Consider the following 21159-nt stretch of genomic DNA (forward strand, 5'->3'; position numbering starts at 1 on the left):
AAAGTCTTTCTTCTTCATACTCTCTGGTATGCAATGTAAGACAACAAATGACTAACCAAAGCTGAATGCCACTGTTTAGAAGACTATCCAGAACTTTGCTTCTCAAATACCATGTTCAAATAACAACGCAAAATTAAATTAGAGCCTGTTGTTACCCTGAAACTCTGAAGCATACCTTCCCACGCACACCTAGATTCTTATCCCTTTACTAAATAATATATATCTAAAAAGCTGTCATCGACTGTCTCAACCTTTGTTTAGTCAAATTAAGCAAGCCAAGCACAGTAATTGCCCCACAATATATAAGGACCACTACACTGTGATGCCAAAGGAAGAACATCATCAAAAGCAAGAAAAAGGTAAATTGTCTTTGCTTTGTTTTCTCCTTCGTGTCTCTGGAGCATATTCTTTAGTTAAACATGTTAAGTAAAAGCTATATGAAATTAAAATATTTTAATACAAAACCAGATTATATTGGAAATATAATTAAGGCATTACATGTTTAAAAAAATCCACACATTTTCTTCTCTAAAGCTGCTGCATGAATTGTTACCTTTGCAAAACATTTCAAGTTAATTGAACTTCCTTTGTGCACACACAAGGTGAATTCTCCTTCTTTTGGAGTATAGAACCCTGGATGCCAAACAACTTCACACTCCAGATCACTATAGGCCTCCACAAACCCTAAATATATGCACATAATTTATATGTTATAGCATACACATGTACAATTGTCAAATTACATTGCATAATTAGAAATAACATAGGCACAAAAAAGTGAAATGACCTTCTACTACTGAATGTAAGCCTACATTTCTTAGGTGTTGAACAGTCGGATGAATTAAGTAAATTTAGGTTTTGGATTCTCATGACAATTGCATAATCTATTTATTAGTATTTTGCAGTCAAAAACACTCAAAGTTTACTGGTATTTTTAGCCATTACTCTAATTAATAGTCAAAATTAAAAACAAAAATAAAAGAACACACTATCCTTCTTGCATAATAGCAACTTTGTGAAAGATCATCTACACTTTTTTGCTTGCAATTGAGTCTGAATTTGTATTACCAGAAATATCTTTTCTCAAGAATCAGAGCACACCAAATCAATTGCAATTCAGTTAGCTCTTTAATAACGGTGCTCCAACAAACTCCTGCAGAATACTATTTTTCAACAGAAAGAGGGTGAAAGCTACACACACATCTAACAAATACTGATCCATAATGCAAATGCAAACTAATCCCAGATTGAATTCCATTTATGTTACTTAACCACCATCAGCTTTTTAGCAGCTTCATTCAGTGCTTTTGGAAAATTTCCTATCCTGATGAGCTGTATGATATTGCTGCCCCACTCTTGAAATGACAGCAATCTGTGCAGAGATAAATGTTTACACAAGCACTGCTGGCTGGACATGGAAGCAGGGAGCTGGACTGAGAATGCATTCAGGCCAGGGCTTACACAGAGAATGCTGCTGTGGTGCTAAGCTGTGATCTGATACTGCTTTTGGGACACACATCTATTGACAGAAATCTAAAAATACCGTTTATAGCATCAGCTAAATGTTTGTCTTATTTAATGCTGTTGACATATAAGATACATACACACACTGTATTTGCATAGCATACCTCTGGTTGGCTTTATAGTAAATGCAGATTTTCTATCTCCAGCTACAGGTCTCCAAGTAAAGGCAGCAGGATGGTTTCTGGGATTGCATAGCCGGACAGTTCTTCTAAACTCTGTTCCTGCTAGGCAGCCAGGAACAGGAGTCAAAATCAGTTCCCTTGTAGACAGCTGAAGTTCAATAGGCATTGCATTTGCAACTACCAGCACATGCCCAAGGTGTTGGTTGTTTATTTTGTAACTGAAAGATCTATAACATAAAAATATATATCTGTCAATATTTTTATGGATTTATTATGTTGCAGTCAGAGTAAAATTTACATGAAATATAATCATTAGCAAGAAAATACTTAACAACGGAGTGTGAACACACAGTTAAGGCTGACAAGAGAAAAGTTTGCAATTGTTTTGCATACTGCTTAAATCATGTTAGAAGTGAAGATCTACCTAAAGGATGATCAATCTCACACAGTCATTTTAACAACATTAGAAAGCAGAGAGTTCATTCCAGCAGGCTAGAAAACAGCTTCCTTATACATTTTCCCATGAACTACATCAAAAGACTTGAGCATGGATGCAAGTGATGCAACACTAGGCTGGAAAGAGAACAGTATTTTCCATAAAAATTTCTCTTAGCAAATACACTGTAATAGCAAACTTTTTCCCTGATGCACCTGTAGCTATAAAGGCTTTCCACAGGACAGATTTTTGTTTGTGGTTTAAAAAAAAACAAGAAACAGTACTGTACTAGAAAAATTTTGCAACATAAAGCTGCATTGATTATTGCAATGTCACCATAAATGAGTGTACACCATTAGCAATAATCAAGACTACACTTTAAAATCAGCCAGGTGATTTATTTTTTTTTTAATTTTTCTACTGCCAAGAAAATGTGTAAATCCAGACAAATATAAAAAGCCTTACCGTTTAAACATTCCAACAGTGTTTGTCTCAAATACAATTGGAATATGAGTTTTTGTAAGAGGAGGCACCACCTGAGACAATGGAGATGTCTCCTGCAATTCCACAACTTCAATCTCAATTTGTATCCATATATGAACTGACAAGTTATTGATGATGTGCAGCTCTTTGGTTGTTGTAGAATACACACAAACATCACCAAAATCTATAGTAGAAGGACCTGAAATATATAAGAAATAAGATCCTCTACACTAAAAAGTAAAAGCTAATGTAAGGAAACATAACTGCTAAAATACTATGATCAAAACATTTTAGTTCTTCAAATTACAAACTTAGTCAGCTGCAAAAGCGTGTAGTGGAACAAATTCTCACTAAAATCTGGAAGTAAATATCATTCATATTCTGTGAATATATTCAGTAGAACAAGTCAAAAGTTAGCAACATTTATTTTTTGATTGTGCTTGTTTTAGTCAACTGTTAAAATAGGAAATCAGTGTGCTCACTACTAACGGTACTATTAATAGCCATAAATACTTCTTTCAGTTAAGCAGATATTTAAAAGGAAAAAATTACCACCAAGTCCCTGAAAGTTTATGTATGCAACCTGTTGGTTTGCTCCCTGTGTGACCATTTGGTTTAACAATTCATGTCATTTGATGGTCACAGAATTACTTCACTACCTAATTTACTGCTGTCACTAGTTTTTAGGCTGGCCCATAAACTTGAGCACTCATGGCACTAATCAAACATCTTACAAAACTCTCAGCACTTTTTGTATTATTATGCTTAGCTTGTTCTACCTTTCCCCAAGTATATCAGTCTACACAGCTACACTGCTCAAGGTCTGGCTTGACTGAAAATAAAAAAAGCCCAGGAGTTACTGAAAATTCTGATTTTGCTGCTAAGTAATTTTACTGAAGAAAAGTTGACCTTGAAATAGACCTGTAGTAGTAACAAGCGTTATGAACAGACACGTCCCTTAGAGGTTTTAGAAGGTGCTACTCCCCATCACAGAGCATTACCCTGAAATTATTTTAAGGAGGATCCTGAAGAAATTTTACTTTTTGGGTGTGCCAATGTTCACCATTAATTCCCAGAAATATTCTGAGCACTCCCATGAATCTTGCTGATATTAAGGCTGGTCCAGGTACTCTCCAATAACAAGGCATAAGGGTATGAGTAACTCTCACACTATTCTGTGTTGATTTCTCTGTAAGAGGTTGTGGTATGAGCAGTCTTCAAAACTCTTCTTTTACATGTTCATACCTAATCATATCTGAGTATTTTCTGAGAATTACAAAGTTCTAATGAAACGCTACTGTAGGTATCAAGCTGTCTACGAAATTAATCTGTTTTCTATTAAGGGTGAACAATTATAATCATAAATTGTGTTACTATAAATAAGTGCTTTTATAACAACTATATGCATTTAGTAACCAAATTAAAAATCTTACCAATGAATATTTGATGAAGCTGCTTGTGTGTCAAAGTTAGACTACAATCTTTCTTCTCCTGAGTAGAAGATGGCATAGGACTAAGCCAGCTCCAAACCTGTGGTAAGCACAAGACACTGTCTCAGAGCAGGATCAAAATTCCTATGCTTTTTAATATGGTGAACATATTATGCTCACAGACTACTCAAGCATTTAACTTACTCCCTTGTTTGTAGATTTAGAAGCAATTGCTGCCAATTTTCGACTGGTTAACATGCAATTGTCATCTAAAGGAAGCATTTTGTGCTGTAGCTTCTCCTTGGGAAAATCTGCAACTGAGATGTTTGGTGACTTAAGACCTTCAGCTGATTTAATGCCTATGCTCACAGGATTGTTATAAATATGAAACTGCCTACAGGGAAGGAAAAAAAACAGGAATGTGGGAATCTAAAAGTTTGAGCATTCCACGATCTACACATGAAATTATTTAATATTGTTAAACAAAACAATTAATATTTTAAGTGGGAATATTTCATTATTTAAAAAACCCTCAAGCACAGAAAATACCTTGAAGATTCTTTTATTGTTTTGGTTTTTACTGTAAAATAAGGCTAGATGACCAGTAAGATTAAAGGATTGTATCTGCTTCAGTCCAAAGAATAGATAACAATTTACATATTGTTTCCATTACTTGGGGTGAGCTAGACATCCTAGTTGGAAACACATATTTATTATTTAAAGAGAATCCAAAACAATGTTACGTTTTTTCCTATTAACCATAACCAAGTATTCTTAAAACTTGACACCTTAATTTAAGTTCATTTTAAGCTTAATTTCAAGTGCCCTGCCTCTATCCCTACATTTCACCCAGGAAGTGACCTCTATGTGTCTAAATATCTGAATAAAATAGGTTTTGAATGCATTATAAATGAAAGTCCCAAGATCATAGGCATTTTGGCATGGGGCAAATTTAGGTATATGATTGGTGCCATTAAGTTAATTCTGCATATATATTCACGTATTTTGTGTATGAGCCTAAAGTATTTATTTACCCTTTAAACCAAGTCTTACCTAGCAGCCTCTTTCGCTAAACGACGATGTCTTGACCTGGAAACGAAGTCTGTGTAGTATTTCTTACATTCTTCTCTTAACAGTTGTTCAGAGTGAGTATAAGCAAAATCTGGGTCTATATAATTATATCTCTCATTCTTTGTGAAAATTGTCCTAAATATTTAAAGAGAATTGTAGTTTCATTACACATGTAAAAAGATTCTGGGTCTTGTTAGAATGAAAATGTATTGATTTTGATACATATATATTTCATTCCACACATTCTTGTTATCACACTGATTATTAATATTTGACCTTGTAAAGGCAAAAATAAAAATGAAATATTGCAAATGTAATAGCTACATTTTTAGTTTCTTGTAAAAACACTCAAGAAACTTATGTGCAAGAGACTCAAGAATGCAATGAATTTTAAAGTACTGTCAGCCTGAAGAAAACCCAGTGAACTGTCATATGAGTAACCAATCTTGATCTACTATATGATATATAGATACATTTATGGGTTTAAATACTAGATTCACATAATTTTTACCTGTACTTTTTATTCCATTCACTAGGCCTAAGGCTGGCTGCACGATCATTAGGAAAAGCTGTAAGTGCATCATCCTTACAATTCCTGTTTTTCCGGTGAGTATGAATCTGTGTTTGGGTTGATTTAAGGATTGCCACAGGTGCTGTATCACTGAGCTGTCCTGTGCCACGAGCTACAAACTGTCCAGTTGCATTGGAAATCAAGGGTGTTAGACCTTAAAATTCAAATAAAACATAAACTAATATTTTCTAAATAAAATTCAATGTATTAGAAAATATATCTAATTTACAATGGTCTACCCAGCAGCACAACAGCTGGTCACCCATCCCATTGTGTTTTCCTCAGAAAAGAGGGAAGAAGGCATTCACACCATACCAAGAGCCAACTGCCTCCCTGGGCCTGGATCACACAAACAAACAGCAGAGCTCAGACCAGCTGTTTCCAGCTGTGATGCTTTGTCTTGCATAGACACATCATCAGACATTCAGCTGCCTCTGTCCCAGTGCTGTTCGCAGCGTCCTAAAGCTTGTCTTAAGGGCTGCAAACACAGGCATGAATTTTGACAAAAGCTCCCAAGCTATAACAACAAAAAGAAAGCTCAGATCTTTGTCACTCTAGTTTTAGAAAAGCACATCCACATGAACATTAAAGAGAAAAACTATGGCAGAAAAAGTTATACTTCAACTGCCCTTTCCTGCCTCACCTGAAAAAAAAAAAAAAAATTGATCATGAAATACATTTGTTTTACCCACTTTAGCCTTACTTTAATCCAAAATGGCTACCAAAAAGAAACCCAACCAAAAAATCAAAAACTACTTTCCATCTTCTAAGCCACAGGAGTGATTACAACTTCCACTGGCCAGAAAAGCACAGTTTGCAAGAAGTTTCATTCCAGTCTCTCCCCTGCCTTCACCTGAATACAGAGACACATGTACACAAAGTCATCTGCAGAGAGTAGGAGAAGATAACAGGAAGATATAGAACCATCTAGAAAAGGATCAGAAAAAAACAAAATAATTTTTCCTTCACACTTCTAGCTTAAAAGCAAAACACATATATCCCTCATAACCTCTTAACAAACCTGCAAAAGGGAGGAAAATTGGGACATTATAGAGCAAATGGCAGACAAGAGCATGTAGAAAGCCCAAAAAACTTGAATACTACATTAAATCTTTGATCCAAAGAAACCACTTCTTTTAATTGTGTTTCTGAAGCAGGAAAACTGAAGGAGCTCTGGATTTCAATAATAAAACAAAGAAATTGCCAAACTTCAGTTTCTCATCAATTCTTGATAGCCATGGATTGGAAATACTTTCCTGAAAGTAGCAGGAATGCCCAGTGGCTTATCAACCATTCTGGTACTTGTAGTAAGAACAGCATTTTATCAAAACTTTCCAGTAGCTTCCTGTTTTTACTCCCCCACAATGGAGAAAATGAGTATTGCCTTCCTGTTTCTCATTAGTGAGTACATCTTCAAGCTGGCAGCAGCTAAAGAGAATTCAAGTTCCCCCCCACATCAACACACAGGCACCAGTGCACAGGACAAGCCCATTGCAGTGGTGCTGCAGAGGCTGCAGCACATCTGATGCTAGAAAAAATCATGTTTGCCATGACTGGTTTATAATCCAGTGACAGCTTAGTCAAATCTACTGTAAAGTGTTTGTTCACAGAAAACATCTGGAATACAAGGAACAAATTAAAGGCTAATTACTGCTCATCCTGAAAGATTCTTTATGCTGGCACAGGCTTCACAGGAGGGGAAGAGCCAGTGGACATAGGACAGGTAGCAGGCTGTATGAACTGGCAAATTCATCTGGCAGTAGTAACTTTGAATCAATAAAGAACATGCTGTTATCTTTCCTAGGTTCTTCCTGTGCTTTACATACCTCTCAATTTATTCCTGAAACATCTTAGCACTGCAGCAGCATTGCTTGCAAAAGCTAAACCTTATAAAAGTTATAAAAGTATGATGAGAATTTATGCTTTAAGAGTTCAATATTTTATAAAGTTATGGGAGGGTGTACCATTATTTTAGCCATTGTTTTGTAGTCTTATGGGACATATGTTATACAACTGACCATTCCCTGCAGTCCCAAAGAGATATTACTTTTTACAAGCAAAGTAAACAGAGTAAAAAATTCTCTTTTAAAATGCTGAAAATGTGGGTTTAAAACATTTTATCACTTTTCACTTACGTTTTTAGCATCTTACCAGGATTAATTGTGAATAGAACGCTTTTTCGTTTAGATTTACACACACCAAGTAAGGTCAAATATATTTGATGAAAGGATTTTGTCTTCAAAACATCCACATTATTTTTATCTACTCCTGTACCAATGATATCAATAATTTGCTTCATCTCAAATGTTCCTATTTGACGTGGAGAAAATGAAAACTTCACTTCCTGGAAAAGAAGACTCATTATGAGACATATGAGGCAGAAAAGAGTCAAGTTTTGTGTAATTCTCTATGTGACTGAGTCACTGAGTCACTTCTGTCCACACATCTCTAAGACAGGTGTTCAAAACTGGGCTTGCAGATGTACCAATAGGCACATAAAAATTAGCAATATAAGGTAACATAAAAGTGTGACACATCAGAACACAGCAAAGTCTCATTTGTTTACTTCTGAGAGAAATCTTCTGTCCTGAATTACAGGTTTGGGAAATTGTAAATGTTTCCATATTTGACTTCCTTTTTGGCAAGGTTTCTTCCATTAAAAGAAATATTATCTTACTTGAATATTTTTTATTTACTGAAACAAATTAACAGTATCCTGCAATAATATTTGAGTATAAATCAATCTTCTCAAATCAGTAAAAATTACAAAAAAATTTACAGAGAGAAAAAACCCTTTTAAAGTTGCCTTAGTACTACAATTTTTTTTCACATTTAAAGTAATACAAAGTAATATAAAGTAATAACCTAAGAGAAAGAGGGAATTACCTTTTCAGATTTTTTTTCAAGTTTTCCTCTTTCAGGAGAAATACTGAAGTGAGCAGTCTTGCGGAAGCTGAATGTCACTGGAAGGAACTCGGATTCATTTTTCATTGTGCACACAACTTGTGTTTGTTCACCCAAATAACACTCCTTAAAATCAATTACTGTTCCTGGCTGAAGAGTTAACATCACAGGAAACCCAGAACCCATCAAAGCTAAGTCCACGTGACAAGAATGACTCCCTGCATTAGACAAACAAAAACAAGCAAACAAACAAAAAACCAAAAAAATCAAACCCCTCTCACACCCATTATCTCACTAACAGAGAAGTCATGCTGTAGTTGTATAGTCACAAAAATAAAATAACACCACAAAGCAGAATGTTTTATAATGCAGTTTTTATAAACCTGAGATCTTTACTTATAATAGCTGTTAGATAATGTATACCCTCAGTAAGGAGATTGAGGATGATCACACACACACTTGAAAATACACAAAACTGGTATTACAAAAGTGCTGGGGGCTTTTTATGTCCTTCAAATATTTTCACTTACAATTATTATAATTTATAATTAAGTTGTAGGTGTTCATTCGTGACACACATTAATCCCTCCTTCCTACTCACTGTTCAAAGAGGTTTTGGTGCTGAAGCATTAAAGATGCAAGTTAATTTATTTGTGTTGATACAAACAAACAAACAAAGCAGATTTACCATAAAACTATTAAGATTATCAAGAATGTTTTTAAAAATTAAAATATCAAGATATACAATTTTATCATCCATATATATATTTCTGATGATGACTATACATTTCTAACATACTTGTGCTTGCTGTGGCACCGTCACTGAGGGTCTGTATACAGCCACCTCTCTTCCCAACAGATTCAAATCTCAGAAACAGGACATAATCTTGAATCAGTGATGAGTCCTTCACTTCAAGGTTTCTTTCAAATTTTCTGTAAGAATCACAATTTCTAATTAAAAGATAGGAAAAAAAATAAACCTCTAAACCCACAAAAAATCAAGATATATTTTTGAACATCCAGTCTGGCCTCTTTGCTGTCAGTAACAGCTCGAACAAATGATCTTCACACTTCCTTTCAAAAAAGGCAAATAGTAACAAATTTAAACTCATCAATATCTGTGTGATTATTAGACTGGTAATTTGATATCTTTTCCAGTCTATAACAGTTTTCTAAACTAATACCACATGCATAATAACTACCTGTATTTAGATTTGAGTAAGGGAAAATGGCAAGAGCACATTTGCTTTTTCTTTTCCTTATCCAAGAAGAAATGTTTGTTTATGTTTAGTTTTTGGTTTTGTTTTGGGATTTTTTGTTTGTTTGTTTGTTTTTTTAATGAGATGACAGCTCTCCGAAATGTTTCACTCTCTTGGTGGTTAACATATGACAAAATCTAATAAAATTCCCATTCTCACAAAACCATCTCAACCAACTCTTACTTCAAATACACCCTTAGTGTATTATAAAACATAAAATCATAGAAACACTTCAGACTTTGCTTTCTTATTTGCAGAATCACACCAAGAAATTCCTTTTAACACACACAAATATACAAGAAGTTATTCAGAAATAATTTGCAGACTTATTAGCTCAAAATTATTTTCTCTAACACAGATCTTGCAGAACAGTGCAGACCAATCAACCTGTGCATGCATGTGCATTTAATCGGTATCACTCACTCACTCTGGACTAAAGCACAGTGTAATCAAAGATTTCTCATAAGGCAGCAAAGTTCCTTCATTGGGAACACACAAGATCAAGGTGGAAACATCTACATCTCTATTTTTCAGGCTTAAGTCTTGTAAAACAGCATCTGTATTCCCCTGAAGATCTGTCCCCTAAAAAAAAATCAAAATATGGAATAGTTCAGCCTGCTCTTCTTTCCCTTTTGTGTTTTTTTCCCTACACATACATTTTCATGTATAACAAATAGAAAGACATAACACAGGAAATACATTGACATAGTTACACATCACATGACTAATAATCAATTTTTAAATCAATTTCATGTCAATGTTTTGAATTCTCTTTTTGAAACATGATTCTCAGTCAGATTATTTCACTGTCTGAGAAAAACAAGTGAAACCACAGATGATTGACATCTTAGAACTCAAAAGTTTATTTTTGTAACTCCTAGTAAGTAGTAAGAAAAAAAAACTTAGTAGGATTTAAAGCAAAATTGCTAAAACAAAAACCCCAGCAAAACTAAAAGAACCACACTCAGGGAACGCAATTAGCATTTTTAAGGTTAAAATATCACATAGTGAAACAGAAATAAATGAAAAACTCAGTTCTAGGGTTAAATTGAAGTAAAAAACATGTTGGTTGGACAGAAGTTTTGGAAAGCCTATTGATCAGGAAAAACTACGATATAGTAAACAAGACTAGAACATGAATGTTGAGAAATAAAAAATGCAAATGTAGAAATGAAAACTAGTTTTCAACTAAAATAAAAATCAGAGCAGTTTCTCACCATCTCTCCTCCAATGGCATTGTCTTCCAGTACAGCCACCCAATCCATACACTCAGGGCTTTCATTGTATAAATTTATTTGTTCAGTCTTTGAAGTCCCAAAGTAAAGAGGTCCAAAGTTAATGCATTTCAGTACTTTTCCACAAGACACTCCAAGAACTTTAAGAACTTGTTCAACCACAACACCTTTGATCCATACTTCAGTGCAGCCACGACCTTCCAACTCCACTCTGCCAGTAAGAGTAATAAGCAGCAACATGTAATGTAGAGAAGTGTTAGAAATAATCAGTTTGGTTAGTTTGGTTTGAATTAGAATTTGTGCAAAAAAAAAAAAAAAAAAAAAGACCCAATCCAAGCTTTCCATAGATAAACTACGTGGGGAGAGCAGGGCAGAGGCCATGTCCTTGACAGTGGTCTTACAGGAATATCACCAATCAGGAAAAATCCCACCTTACATGGTGGAGTTTTGGGTTTGTTTTGTTTTTTGAATTTTTCTAAATGTTTGACATGATAGGAATGACATCTGCAAAGAATTAGGAGGTGTCCACAGACAATACACTGCTCTTATCCCTCAGAGTCTTTGTATCTAAATACCAATTTTAGTGTATAATACCTAATTTTCTCATAGGGAACTGGAGCTAGAAGTTCACCTGAATAAGCATGAAAGAACTGCAGCTGTTCCTGCCTGGGAGCTGCATCTTGATGACACCACAAATGACCAACAGATCATACAGACATTGTACAAAATTTTGTTATTAGAATTCTACCAGAACAAAGCATGTTTGTTCTTGATGAACAAAAGAATCAAGTAATAATACACCCTGTTTTTCAAACAGAATCATCTGTCCTTATGAATAGCCTCTGAGCTGAAAACAAAATTTTAATTTAAAAAAAAAATCTTTGTTTTCAGTAGTCACATATATAATTACACAAGGGATCTGGGAGAGGGTCTCAAACTCTCTAAATATCATCTTGAAACTTTCGAAGAGAAGATTCCACTGAGAATAATTTTGCTTGCACATAGAACGTAAATGTTTATAGACAACATGGTAAATGGAAATAACCATGGTGTTTTCATGAAAATTATACTCTCTCCAAATCAAATTCTTGTCAAACACCCATCACAAGACTTTAAATATAACCCTGTTAAAATACATATGTACACCTGTATACATATATATTAATATATTTGTGCAAGGCTTAACAAGAAAACGTAACATTTCATTTAGTCTAAAGAATATAACAATAACTACTGGGAAACACCAAATTCACTGACAGAATTAAGCAGAATTTAAGGCAGGAAAAGGGTGCAGGATGAAATCTGAGCTCTGTGTAGTTATGTTTTCTCAGCTGAATAGATAAATTATCTACTAGACTGCATGAAACAGTAGCCAAGATAAGGTGAAGAAAATAGTGATGGCAGCCTGGACAGCAAAAGTGAAGCATAAAGCAGGACACATAGCAACCAAAGGGTTGAAAGTTAGTAGCCAAAGTATGGTATGAAGGAGGATGTAACTGTGAAGCAATAGCACAGATACCACCTTGCCTGTCACTCTATGAGAACTTTTCTCCTGCTGCTTCATTTCCTCTTCCAACAGGGCAAAAGCAAGAACAAGAAAAATTGAACTTAAAGTTTATCTTAATAACTTAAAATAAAATGGAAAGCTTCCATACTCACCCAAAAAAACCAAAAAAAAAACCCAAAAAACTAACTAACAAAAAAAAAAAACAACCCACAAAAACTCCAAACCGTGAACCAAAACAAAACCAAAACACCCAACAAACCAATCACACCTATTCCCACATTGCCCAGAGAGGCTGGGGACATCCCATCACTGCAAGTGTTCAAGGATAGGCTGGATGTGGCTCTGAGTAACATGGTCTGGTAGAAAGTCCCTGCCCATGGCAGGAGGATTGGAACCACAGGACTTAAATGTCCCTTCCAAGCCAAACCACTCAGTGATTCTATAAGGTAAGCAGTTAACAGCAATCTACTCCTACAAGAGTTAGTGTTGCAAATACATTCCTTCCAGTGAAAATAAGATACATCAAGGAACACCATAATGTTTCTGACTCCTGAAACATATAGAGTTAAAAGAAAACAAGAAGTTACAAAAGCTAAGAAAAGTGAGGAACACAGGATGTGCAGAAAGGTGAAAGATACAAAAGCCCCAGGTTAGTTTTATTCCGAAAAATGTGCAAACATCCCAGATCATTGAGAATTATGAAAGATTTTTATTAACACAACCAGGTATACAATTTATGCTCCACTTTTCTGTGGAGATAATATAACAATCAAATTAATTTAATAAAACTAAATATTAAAGACAGCAACTGATGCTTAGGAACTTAACTTTTTTAGATAACAATTCATAATAAAGACAAGAATTAATAACAGACAAAAATGGAATTTATAGAGCTGTATTTCTTCAGTCATACACTCACTTCATCACTTCTTTGATGACTCCGGGTGCATCTGTGCAGATATCCAATTTAATTGTCCTTACTGATCTTGGCTTTACCACTCCTCTGGTAGGTTTTATGTTAAACAGGACAACCCCATCATATGATATTCTAAATACACCTAAAAAAACCCCAGAGCAATAAACAGAACACTACAAATATAAAGCTGTAGATTTATATGCTTCTATTACATGCTTGAAATTACACAACACATAATGCAGATGTTCAGAAGCACTATGTTTTCCTATGAAAAAAAGGAAACAGAGTTAACCTTTTTAAAAGCTATTTCTAAAAGAGAGTAGACATTATTTCCAGGCTTTAATTATTACACCACATGTCCAATTCCATTTTGCAAGCTATGATTGTAACAGGAAAGATATTCACATTCTAAACAAAAGTGACTATGTCACAAAACAGCTGTAAGTAACATTCTCAAGTTATACAAAGCTCTAGGGAGACACAGTAGCCAGGAAGTTAAGGGCATATTGCAGGTAAAAACAGCTTCTATGATTTGGTCTGTACCTAACACAGCTTACTGCAGAAGAAAACAGGAAGTATTTCTAGGTTACAATAGTATTTTTTAAAATGCAAAAAACCCCTGTATATAACAAACAACACTAATGATCTGTCATTATATCATAGACACAAAGAAATTGTTTAAAATGTATGAAAAATGCACTTTTTTATTTCATAGAAAAGATAATCTCTGATATGAGATCAGAAACAGGAATAAAGGACTTGTTTAGTGCATGGGATGACAAGTTAAATGCAATCCTCAAGTCTCAGGCCAGCATAGAGCACTTCCTGCTCATACAGTTTACGTGCTGTTACTGTGACCTGCTGTATGATTTACAGAGCCTACAGAAACACAGATTCAGCTGCTCTTCCCTTGTCTGCCCTCAAGACATTTTTTACTAACCATCACCTTTTTTCTGATTTTCATTCAATCCTAAAAAACTCCACCATGCAGCCTGCATGTATCATTCAACAGAGCTTATACCTAGAAACAGTTCCCTATACATTATGAAAAAAATAATATCATACAAATTAGTTGTAGGTGCATATGTACTGTAGGTTATCGCATTTTCTTCACCTAATCATAACTGCTAAAAGTAATAAGTTGGCATGTACGAGAAAGACATTATTTAAACTACATACTACATCTTTAAGTTGAACTGGCTAGGAAAACCCTCCCCAGTAATTTCTCCTTTTGTTTAATGAAAAAAAAAAAAATTAAAAAATCTGCTTTATCTAGACAGAAATTTGATTTTTTTATTTTTGGGGGGGTTTCTGGGTTTTTTTGTTTTGTTTTTTTTTTAATAGTGCAACTCATCTCTGTGTTTCTGTAATCATGTATTTTCTCTTGGTACAGTATTTCATATGAGAATCTAGGAAACAAATGTTCCCACAACCTTGGCCTAATGCAAAAAAAGACAGTCTGTAACGTAACAACAGCTGCACAAATGAGGAACCAAAATAATTAACTGCCTTAAATTTGTTGTTTGAAATTCAGCATAGTTGCCACCCTGCTTCTGGAGAAAGGTGTCTGCAGCTTTGTCCACTGCAAAAGGCAATCAAACAGGTTATTTGGATCAGGTAAGCATTCTTATGCTCCTTTGTCCATGTTTCTTACTCTCCTTGGAATAGCTGCTCACAGAAATTTAGGGATGTGCCTGTTGTAAAAGCTGTAGGATTTCAAAAGTTATGGCAGCAAAATAAAAGGCCTCTCATTATCTCTTAGCAACAAATACAGTTCAATTCCCATCCTAGAGGACTTTAGCTCAGAAAGTGCAGGGAACTCATAGTTGTTTATTCAAGAGACAGGTCTGGGGATCACAGAAGCACAAAGCAAGGGCAGATGTAATTTTCTGCTGTCTATGCTGGGCACACTAAGGCAATGAGCAACTATTATTTTTACATCTTTCAAATGGGACTCAAAAGTAGAGAACTCATAAAATTTTCAAAGTTCTAAAGTAATTTTTCTTTCCTAAATGGAAACATAGTAGTGGCTACATAAACAGCGGGCCACGTACAACACCTGCAGCTACAATACTCATAATCTACATAACCCAAAATTTCAGTTAATTGCTACTTGGTCACTGAAGTTTTAAGTTGCATAAAAGATGCTTTCCAATAAAATAAAATATTTGTATGATTTAATGCACACTAAATATTTACCTGAAGTTGATCCACGGTTAGCAATACTAATCTCTTTAGTAATTAGTTTATTGTTTGCCATCATTTCACCAAAATCCATCTCTGACTCTATTTCCAGACAACAGTACGGAATTAATCTGCAGAGACAAGACAACATTATATTTCCCAGAACTTGAAAATACCTTTGCATTTTAAAAGAAATTTGATTAAGCACTCCAGTGGAAGAGAGTTCTCCTTTTGTCCTAGTTGTCCTATCAAGGTTTTGGCAACTCACTCCAGCACTACAGCATACTCAGGGAAGGTATAAAAGAGAGGTACTTATCTATCAGCCTGTTTAATGACTGACTATTCTAACTTTAAAACAATATAGCTTTAAACAATTAGTCAAAATTAAATGCACACATTTCTATTTCATTTTAAATACTTCATTACAGTACTTCAAATGAAACTATCATGGGTTAGTTGCATCACAAAATAAGACCAAATAATTCACCATAATCCATTATGAGCTGCCTGAACTAAAAGCAGTGAGGAAGCAGTGCCAATGTCCTTTTACAGTCCTGTGTTTGATACATACTTTATGTAACTTTAGCAAAACTTATTACAACAGACAGAAGTGGGTAATGACACACACCACAAGGTACTTCTATTATTTATTTTAAAGCCTCAGCCAGTGTGATGATATCACTGTATTGGATACTTTTTAGGCATAATGAAAAGATCATGCCTCAGGAAACTTGTATTTTAAAGACTCCAATACAGTGACACCTCTGATCTCACATAAAACCGTGTTTCAAATCAACTGCATCCAGACATTCTTATAAGAAGCTTTACTGGAAAACTGAAACAAAAGTAATTCTCCTCTCAAGATTCAAATATCACCCTTCCCAAGTGGACAGAAATAAGCATACATTCTAAATGCAATGAGATTTTCTAATAGATACAGACCTCTGCAAAAAGGAGGTAGTCACATTAAAGGGTTCGGGGTTAGTGTTTTAATACAGTGTGAGGTTTATTTGCTTGCTTTAGTTTGCTGGCTGGGGTTTTTTATGAAGCTGGAATTTACTGCTTTTGCGTGACACAAAATACATTTTGGAAAATGCTGATTAAAAGAAATCATAAAGTATACTTTTTTTTTCCAAACACACACACACACAAAAATATTAAAGCCTGTCAACGTTTTCCCTGCAAAAGACACTTAAACACGAATGTCTTAGGTTACAGTGCAAGATGTAACCAAAAGTATGTATTCTATCACCATCTGTGAAAACCAGGTGGGGCAGTATTCTTTGTCTCTTCCATGACACATCCCTGATAACTCCCTCCGGGGGATATCTTCTGTTAAAGGGCCACCAAGCCTCACAGCATGACTCATAAAATTACATCATCCCACTGTGAGATGCTCCGCCCAGGGGGAGGAACCGAGCATTCCTGCCTGGATAGAATCTGAGGTCTGGAACACCACACTCAGCCCTTACCTACTGGGGTCCCAGAGGACAAGAGCTACATAACCACCACTGGACCTTCAGAGGAGCACCAGACCCTTCTACAGGATCACCTCTTCAACAGGACCACATCTATCACCTCAAGAGGAGTGCAGCCACCGTTTATTTGGACTGCTACCACCACCCTGGCCCGGCAGGGTGTCAGGTCCTATTCTGACCCTGTCAGTGTTTCTGTACTATTGCATTTATTTTTAATATTCCTAATAAATTGTAGTTCTGACTTCAAGTCTCTCACTGGTTTGCTTTCAAACTAGTACACATGAAGATGTGAAATCTATTAATCTATTGGAAGTCCTTTCCAGAAAAGAGTCCCCAGTAGCATTATCATCCTAAGTGGCCTTACCTTCACAATACTACCCTGATAAAAATTTTCAAAATTCCTTGAACAAGTGACGTTGCTCTAAACCACGCACCGTATTTGTAGAATTAGGCACCGTGTTTCACTATAATCCAGATTTGCAACTGTTATGAACAATTACTGTAAAATGTTTTGTATTAATGATTCAGTACAAAGCAAAAACACTAAGAGTAGTTGTTGACTTGTCTAATAATACAGAATTCAAGATTATCAACATTATCACAACCAAGTTACAATAAGGCAAAACTAAAAACCCAGACTGTCTGTGATCTTAGAGGAACATCACACCAATGAACTTCTTACCAATGTACTGCTCTGAAAAAAAAAAAAAATCTTACTTTTGTAAGAAAACTTACTGTTTGTTTTCCATGCAATTGACAGACTAATTACAAAGCCATATCTGACACGTATAAGTAAACTTCCCACAAGATTAAACTGCAAATATTAACAGCAGCACATGAACTTCTGAATATCATACCCAAGCAGGGGGATATCAACTATGTCATCGTCTACTAAAAGAACTAATTTATCCTGAAGATCTTCTGCACAGTTGGGAGTATATTCCACAACAGCTTTCACTTGAAGTCCAGATGCAATGGGTTTTTCTGGATTTTCCACAATCAATTTAAACTGAAATTTTAAAAAAAAAAAGTTTTTAATTGTTACACATTTCTAGATTAAGAAGGATATACATGTAGTTAATTTTCAGAAGAACACAAATGTTGATTTAAAACTTATCATGAACTTTTATGTAGGATTTTATAATTTTACCTCCCTGTTTACTGAAGTTCAGACTTTTTACAGGAAAAGAGAAAGACAGAATGAATTAGCAAAATTTTCTAGTCTTTCCAAGAGAGCTCCAGCTTCTCCTACTATTGCAAAAAAACCTTCTGAAGCAACACAAAATTAAATCAACTATTATTCAGAGAAGAATATCTTTAGTGCCTGAGAAAAGTACAAGGATTAAGTCTCAGGTCAAAGCAGCAACAAAAGGGGACAGGTAAGAGTTTCCTGTAGGTCTGACTGACATCAACAGAAAGTCGCACTGCACACTAAAAATCTGCTTGAAAGGCACCTCCAGTCTTGGGGGTCAAATGAAAAAGAAAAAAAACCAGAAGCAGCTGACAGAGAGCACCCCTTCCTCTCTCAAAAAAATAGTGCTGCATTTGGTGTTAGTAACCTTCTGTTTAAATCCAACACCCCCTGCACCTTTCCTTCAACAGAAGATACAAGTAACCCACTAGCACATAGAGGGAAATGCAGCCTTTCCCACATTCCTAGGAAAGCCTCATAGTAAAGTCTAGAGCTCCTCTGGTGGTTCAGTCTCCTTACAATTCACAGTACCCCATGCACAGTGGTCTTCTGCTGTTTATGTCCAGGTTAAATATTTTTTATTTCTGAAAGACAGAAATACTTCCCAGTATTCTCTAAGTTTTCTGTTCTAATTTATGTTTTAAATACACAAACATAATTTACTACTTGCTGTTTCTGCTGTCTGAGCATCTCCAATTCCTTTAGAGTCCGCCTAGCAGTATAAATACTCCACTAAAGGAAATTTGTTATGTCATGCACATCATGATTATGGGCTTGATATTGAAAGAGTGGCCATGTTTTAATTCTGAGGTGTGTAGAATCTATCTGTTCTCTAAAAAGAATTAAACATCCAAGCTTTTTCATTTTATACAAGGCAAAATTGTTCTACTGTACTAGGAACATACAATGGAGCCTATGGAAAACTGCTTTGTGAGCTTAATTCCTTGAAAGGCATTTCTTGGCCATGCACTATGACAGCTCAAGAAAGGTTATTTTTCAGTGCTTCCACTCTGTGTAATGCATCAGAATGTACTTCAGAGGAGTCATACACTTCAGAGCCTTGTAATCACAGATAGCAACATAAGGTCTGGGAATGAAAAGGGGCAACACAACAGACCTTCCTGGAACAGAGGCTGTGAAGTGGAATCTTGTTCCCTAGTGTTATCTTGGTCATCTCCTGTACAATGGTATAAAAATATACAGCAAAAGGCAAGAGTTAAGCACAGAGGGGAAAACCACAAAGCTATGATTTAGTAACCTTTTCTCTTTTCTAAAATTGACTCTGCCTTTCCACTTCTGGAGCACATGAAAAATGGATAAGGCTGATAAAAACTAACAAAACAGAGTAAGCACAGCCCTACCAAATCAAGCACTCTTGACAGTTTCCAGCTCATACCAAAAGTCTTCAGCTACAGTTTAATAAGAATCAAGCTGCCACTCTTGCCCTCAAAAAGAAAGGCTCACTACTCAGTGAAATTATTCAAGGTACTTCAATTATCTGAAAATCATATTGATGACCACCCTGAATTATAGTTCAAGTTGCCATGAACACAAAGCAACATCAGCTTTTGCTCAACCCCTGATGCCAGTTTATTCCAACCTTTTGATCTTAATTTTGACATCATTTACAAACAATAAACTACTAACCACAGCAGGGTTTTGCTGGAGCCACATAGGTTAGGAAGGCTCAACTGGTTAGAATAGTAAAGATGCATTTGCCCTTAAAAAGTCTGGCAATGCAGTGACTTTTCCAGAACTTATCCGATGTTATTAATAGCAGTCATACTATCTTGAGAAAGATTGCAAACCTCCTCTTTTCTGAGAAAACTTAAACTACTTCTTTTTTGAGAAAGCTCTCATCAAGCAAATACTACAAGGGGACTATTCCAGTCAAAAAACTTAAAAGTATACAACTCCGAAATGAGGTAAGAGAGCTGTCACTTCCCACATTTGGGGTTCACACCACAGGAAAGTGCGTGAGATTTTACAGAATGCTCCCCGAAGTTACAAGGAACTCGTGGGCTTCTTGCGGGACGAATTCTGGAGAGCGCAAAGCCAGCCAAGAAGGCACAGCAGGATTTGCTGCCGACAAGGGAGTTGATCACAGAACCGCTAAGGCTGGAAAAGACCTCCAGCACCATCGAGTCCAATTGTTAATGGTCCATGTAGTAAGGAAAGCCTGTTTATTTCTACTGAAACTATGGGTTTAAGAAAGAAGGAGCTCTCTCTAAACTGCTCACAACCTCGGGAGAATAAAGAGCCGGGAAGCTCAGAGTTCCCTTCGTTCTGCTGCTGCTCCCGCGGGCGGGAGGCGCGGCCGCAGGCAAACCCAGCGCGGCCGCTGTGTGCAGAGAGGCGGCCGCGGGCACCCCCCGCCGCCTCCCTCCCGGCCGGCCCTCACCTGGGGCCGGTTCGGCGGCAGCAGCTGCAGGCGGCAGGTGCCCGCCCGCAGGTTCTGCACGGTGAGAGCGGCGCGGTAGCGGCGCCCCGGGACCGTGTCGCTGAAGCGCAGCTCGGCCGGGTCGATGCGCACCCCGCACACGTCCCGCCACCGGCCCGCCATGGCCCGGCCGGCCGCCAGCGGCCGCTTAGCAACGGACGCGGAGCGCTGATTGGCGGAAAAGACGCGGAGGGGCCAAAACCCACCAATCGGAAGAGGAGAAGCGGGCGGGCTCGGGTGAGCTCGGCTGGGCTCGGCTGGGCTCGGCTAGGCTCGGCTGGGCTCGGCTCGGTTCGGCTCGGCTCGGCTCGACTCGGCTCGGCTCGGCTCGGCTCGGCTCGGCTCGGCTCGGCTCGGCTCGGTTCGGCTCGGCTCGGCTCGGCTCGGCTCGACTCGGCTCGGCTCGG

The 21159-nt window shown here is 36.6% G+C and overlaps 1 protein-coding gene across 1 annotated transcript in view; it reads right to left on the minus strand.

Annotated features, from left to right (window-relative positions):
* Positions 1 to 20898, minus strand: part of CFAP47 (cilia and flagella associated protein 47) — a 280968-nt gene extending 260070 nt beyond the window's left edge. The window contains exons 1-16 of the mRNA XM_032100897.1: positions 20714 to 20898; positions 17978 to 18129; positions 15658 to 15773; positions 13462 to 13600; positions 11018 to 11246; positions 10228 to 10382; positions 9341 to 9474; positions 8524 to 8759; positions 7789 to 7981; positions 5578 to 5791; positions 5049 to 5201; positions 4200 to 4389; positions 3999 to 4095; positions 2548 to 2764; positions 1629 to 1873; positions 554 to 684 (exon numbers count right to left, since the gene is read on the minus strand). Of these exons, the coding sequence (XP_031956788.1) occupies positions 554 to 684; positions 1629 to 1873; positions 2548 to 2764; positions 3999 to 4095; positions 4200 to 4389; positions 5049 to 5201; positions 5578 to 5791; positions 7789 to 7981; positions 8524 to 8759; positions 9341 to 9474; positions 10228 to 10382; positions 11018 to 11246; positions 13462 to 13600; positions 15658 to 15773; positions 17978 to 18129; positions 20714 to 20875 (2763 nt within the window). The 5' untranslated portion in view covers positions 20876 to 20898. The remainder of the gene's footprint in view (positions 1 to 553; positions 685 to 1628; positions 1874 to 2547; positions 2765 to 3998; positions 4096 to 4199; positions 4390 to 5048; positions 5202 to 5577; positions 5792 to 7788; positions 7982 to 8523; positions 8760 to 9340; positions 9475 to 10227; positions 10383 to 11017; positions 11247 to 13461; positions 13601 to 15657; positions 15774 to 17977; positions 18130 to 20713) is intronic.
* Between the last annotated feature and the right edge of the window lie 261 nt (positions 20899 to 21159).

This window comes from Corvus moneduloides, chromosome 2, assembly GCF_009650955.1.
Source record: "Corvus moneduloides isolate bCorMon1 chromosome 2, bCorMon1.pri, whole genome shotgun sequence".
Classification (NCBI taxonomy): Eukaryota; Metazoa; Chordata; class Aves; order Passeriformes; family Corvidae; genus Corvus; species Corvus moneduloides.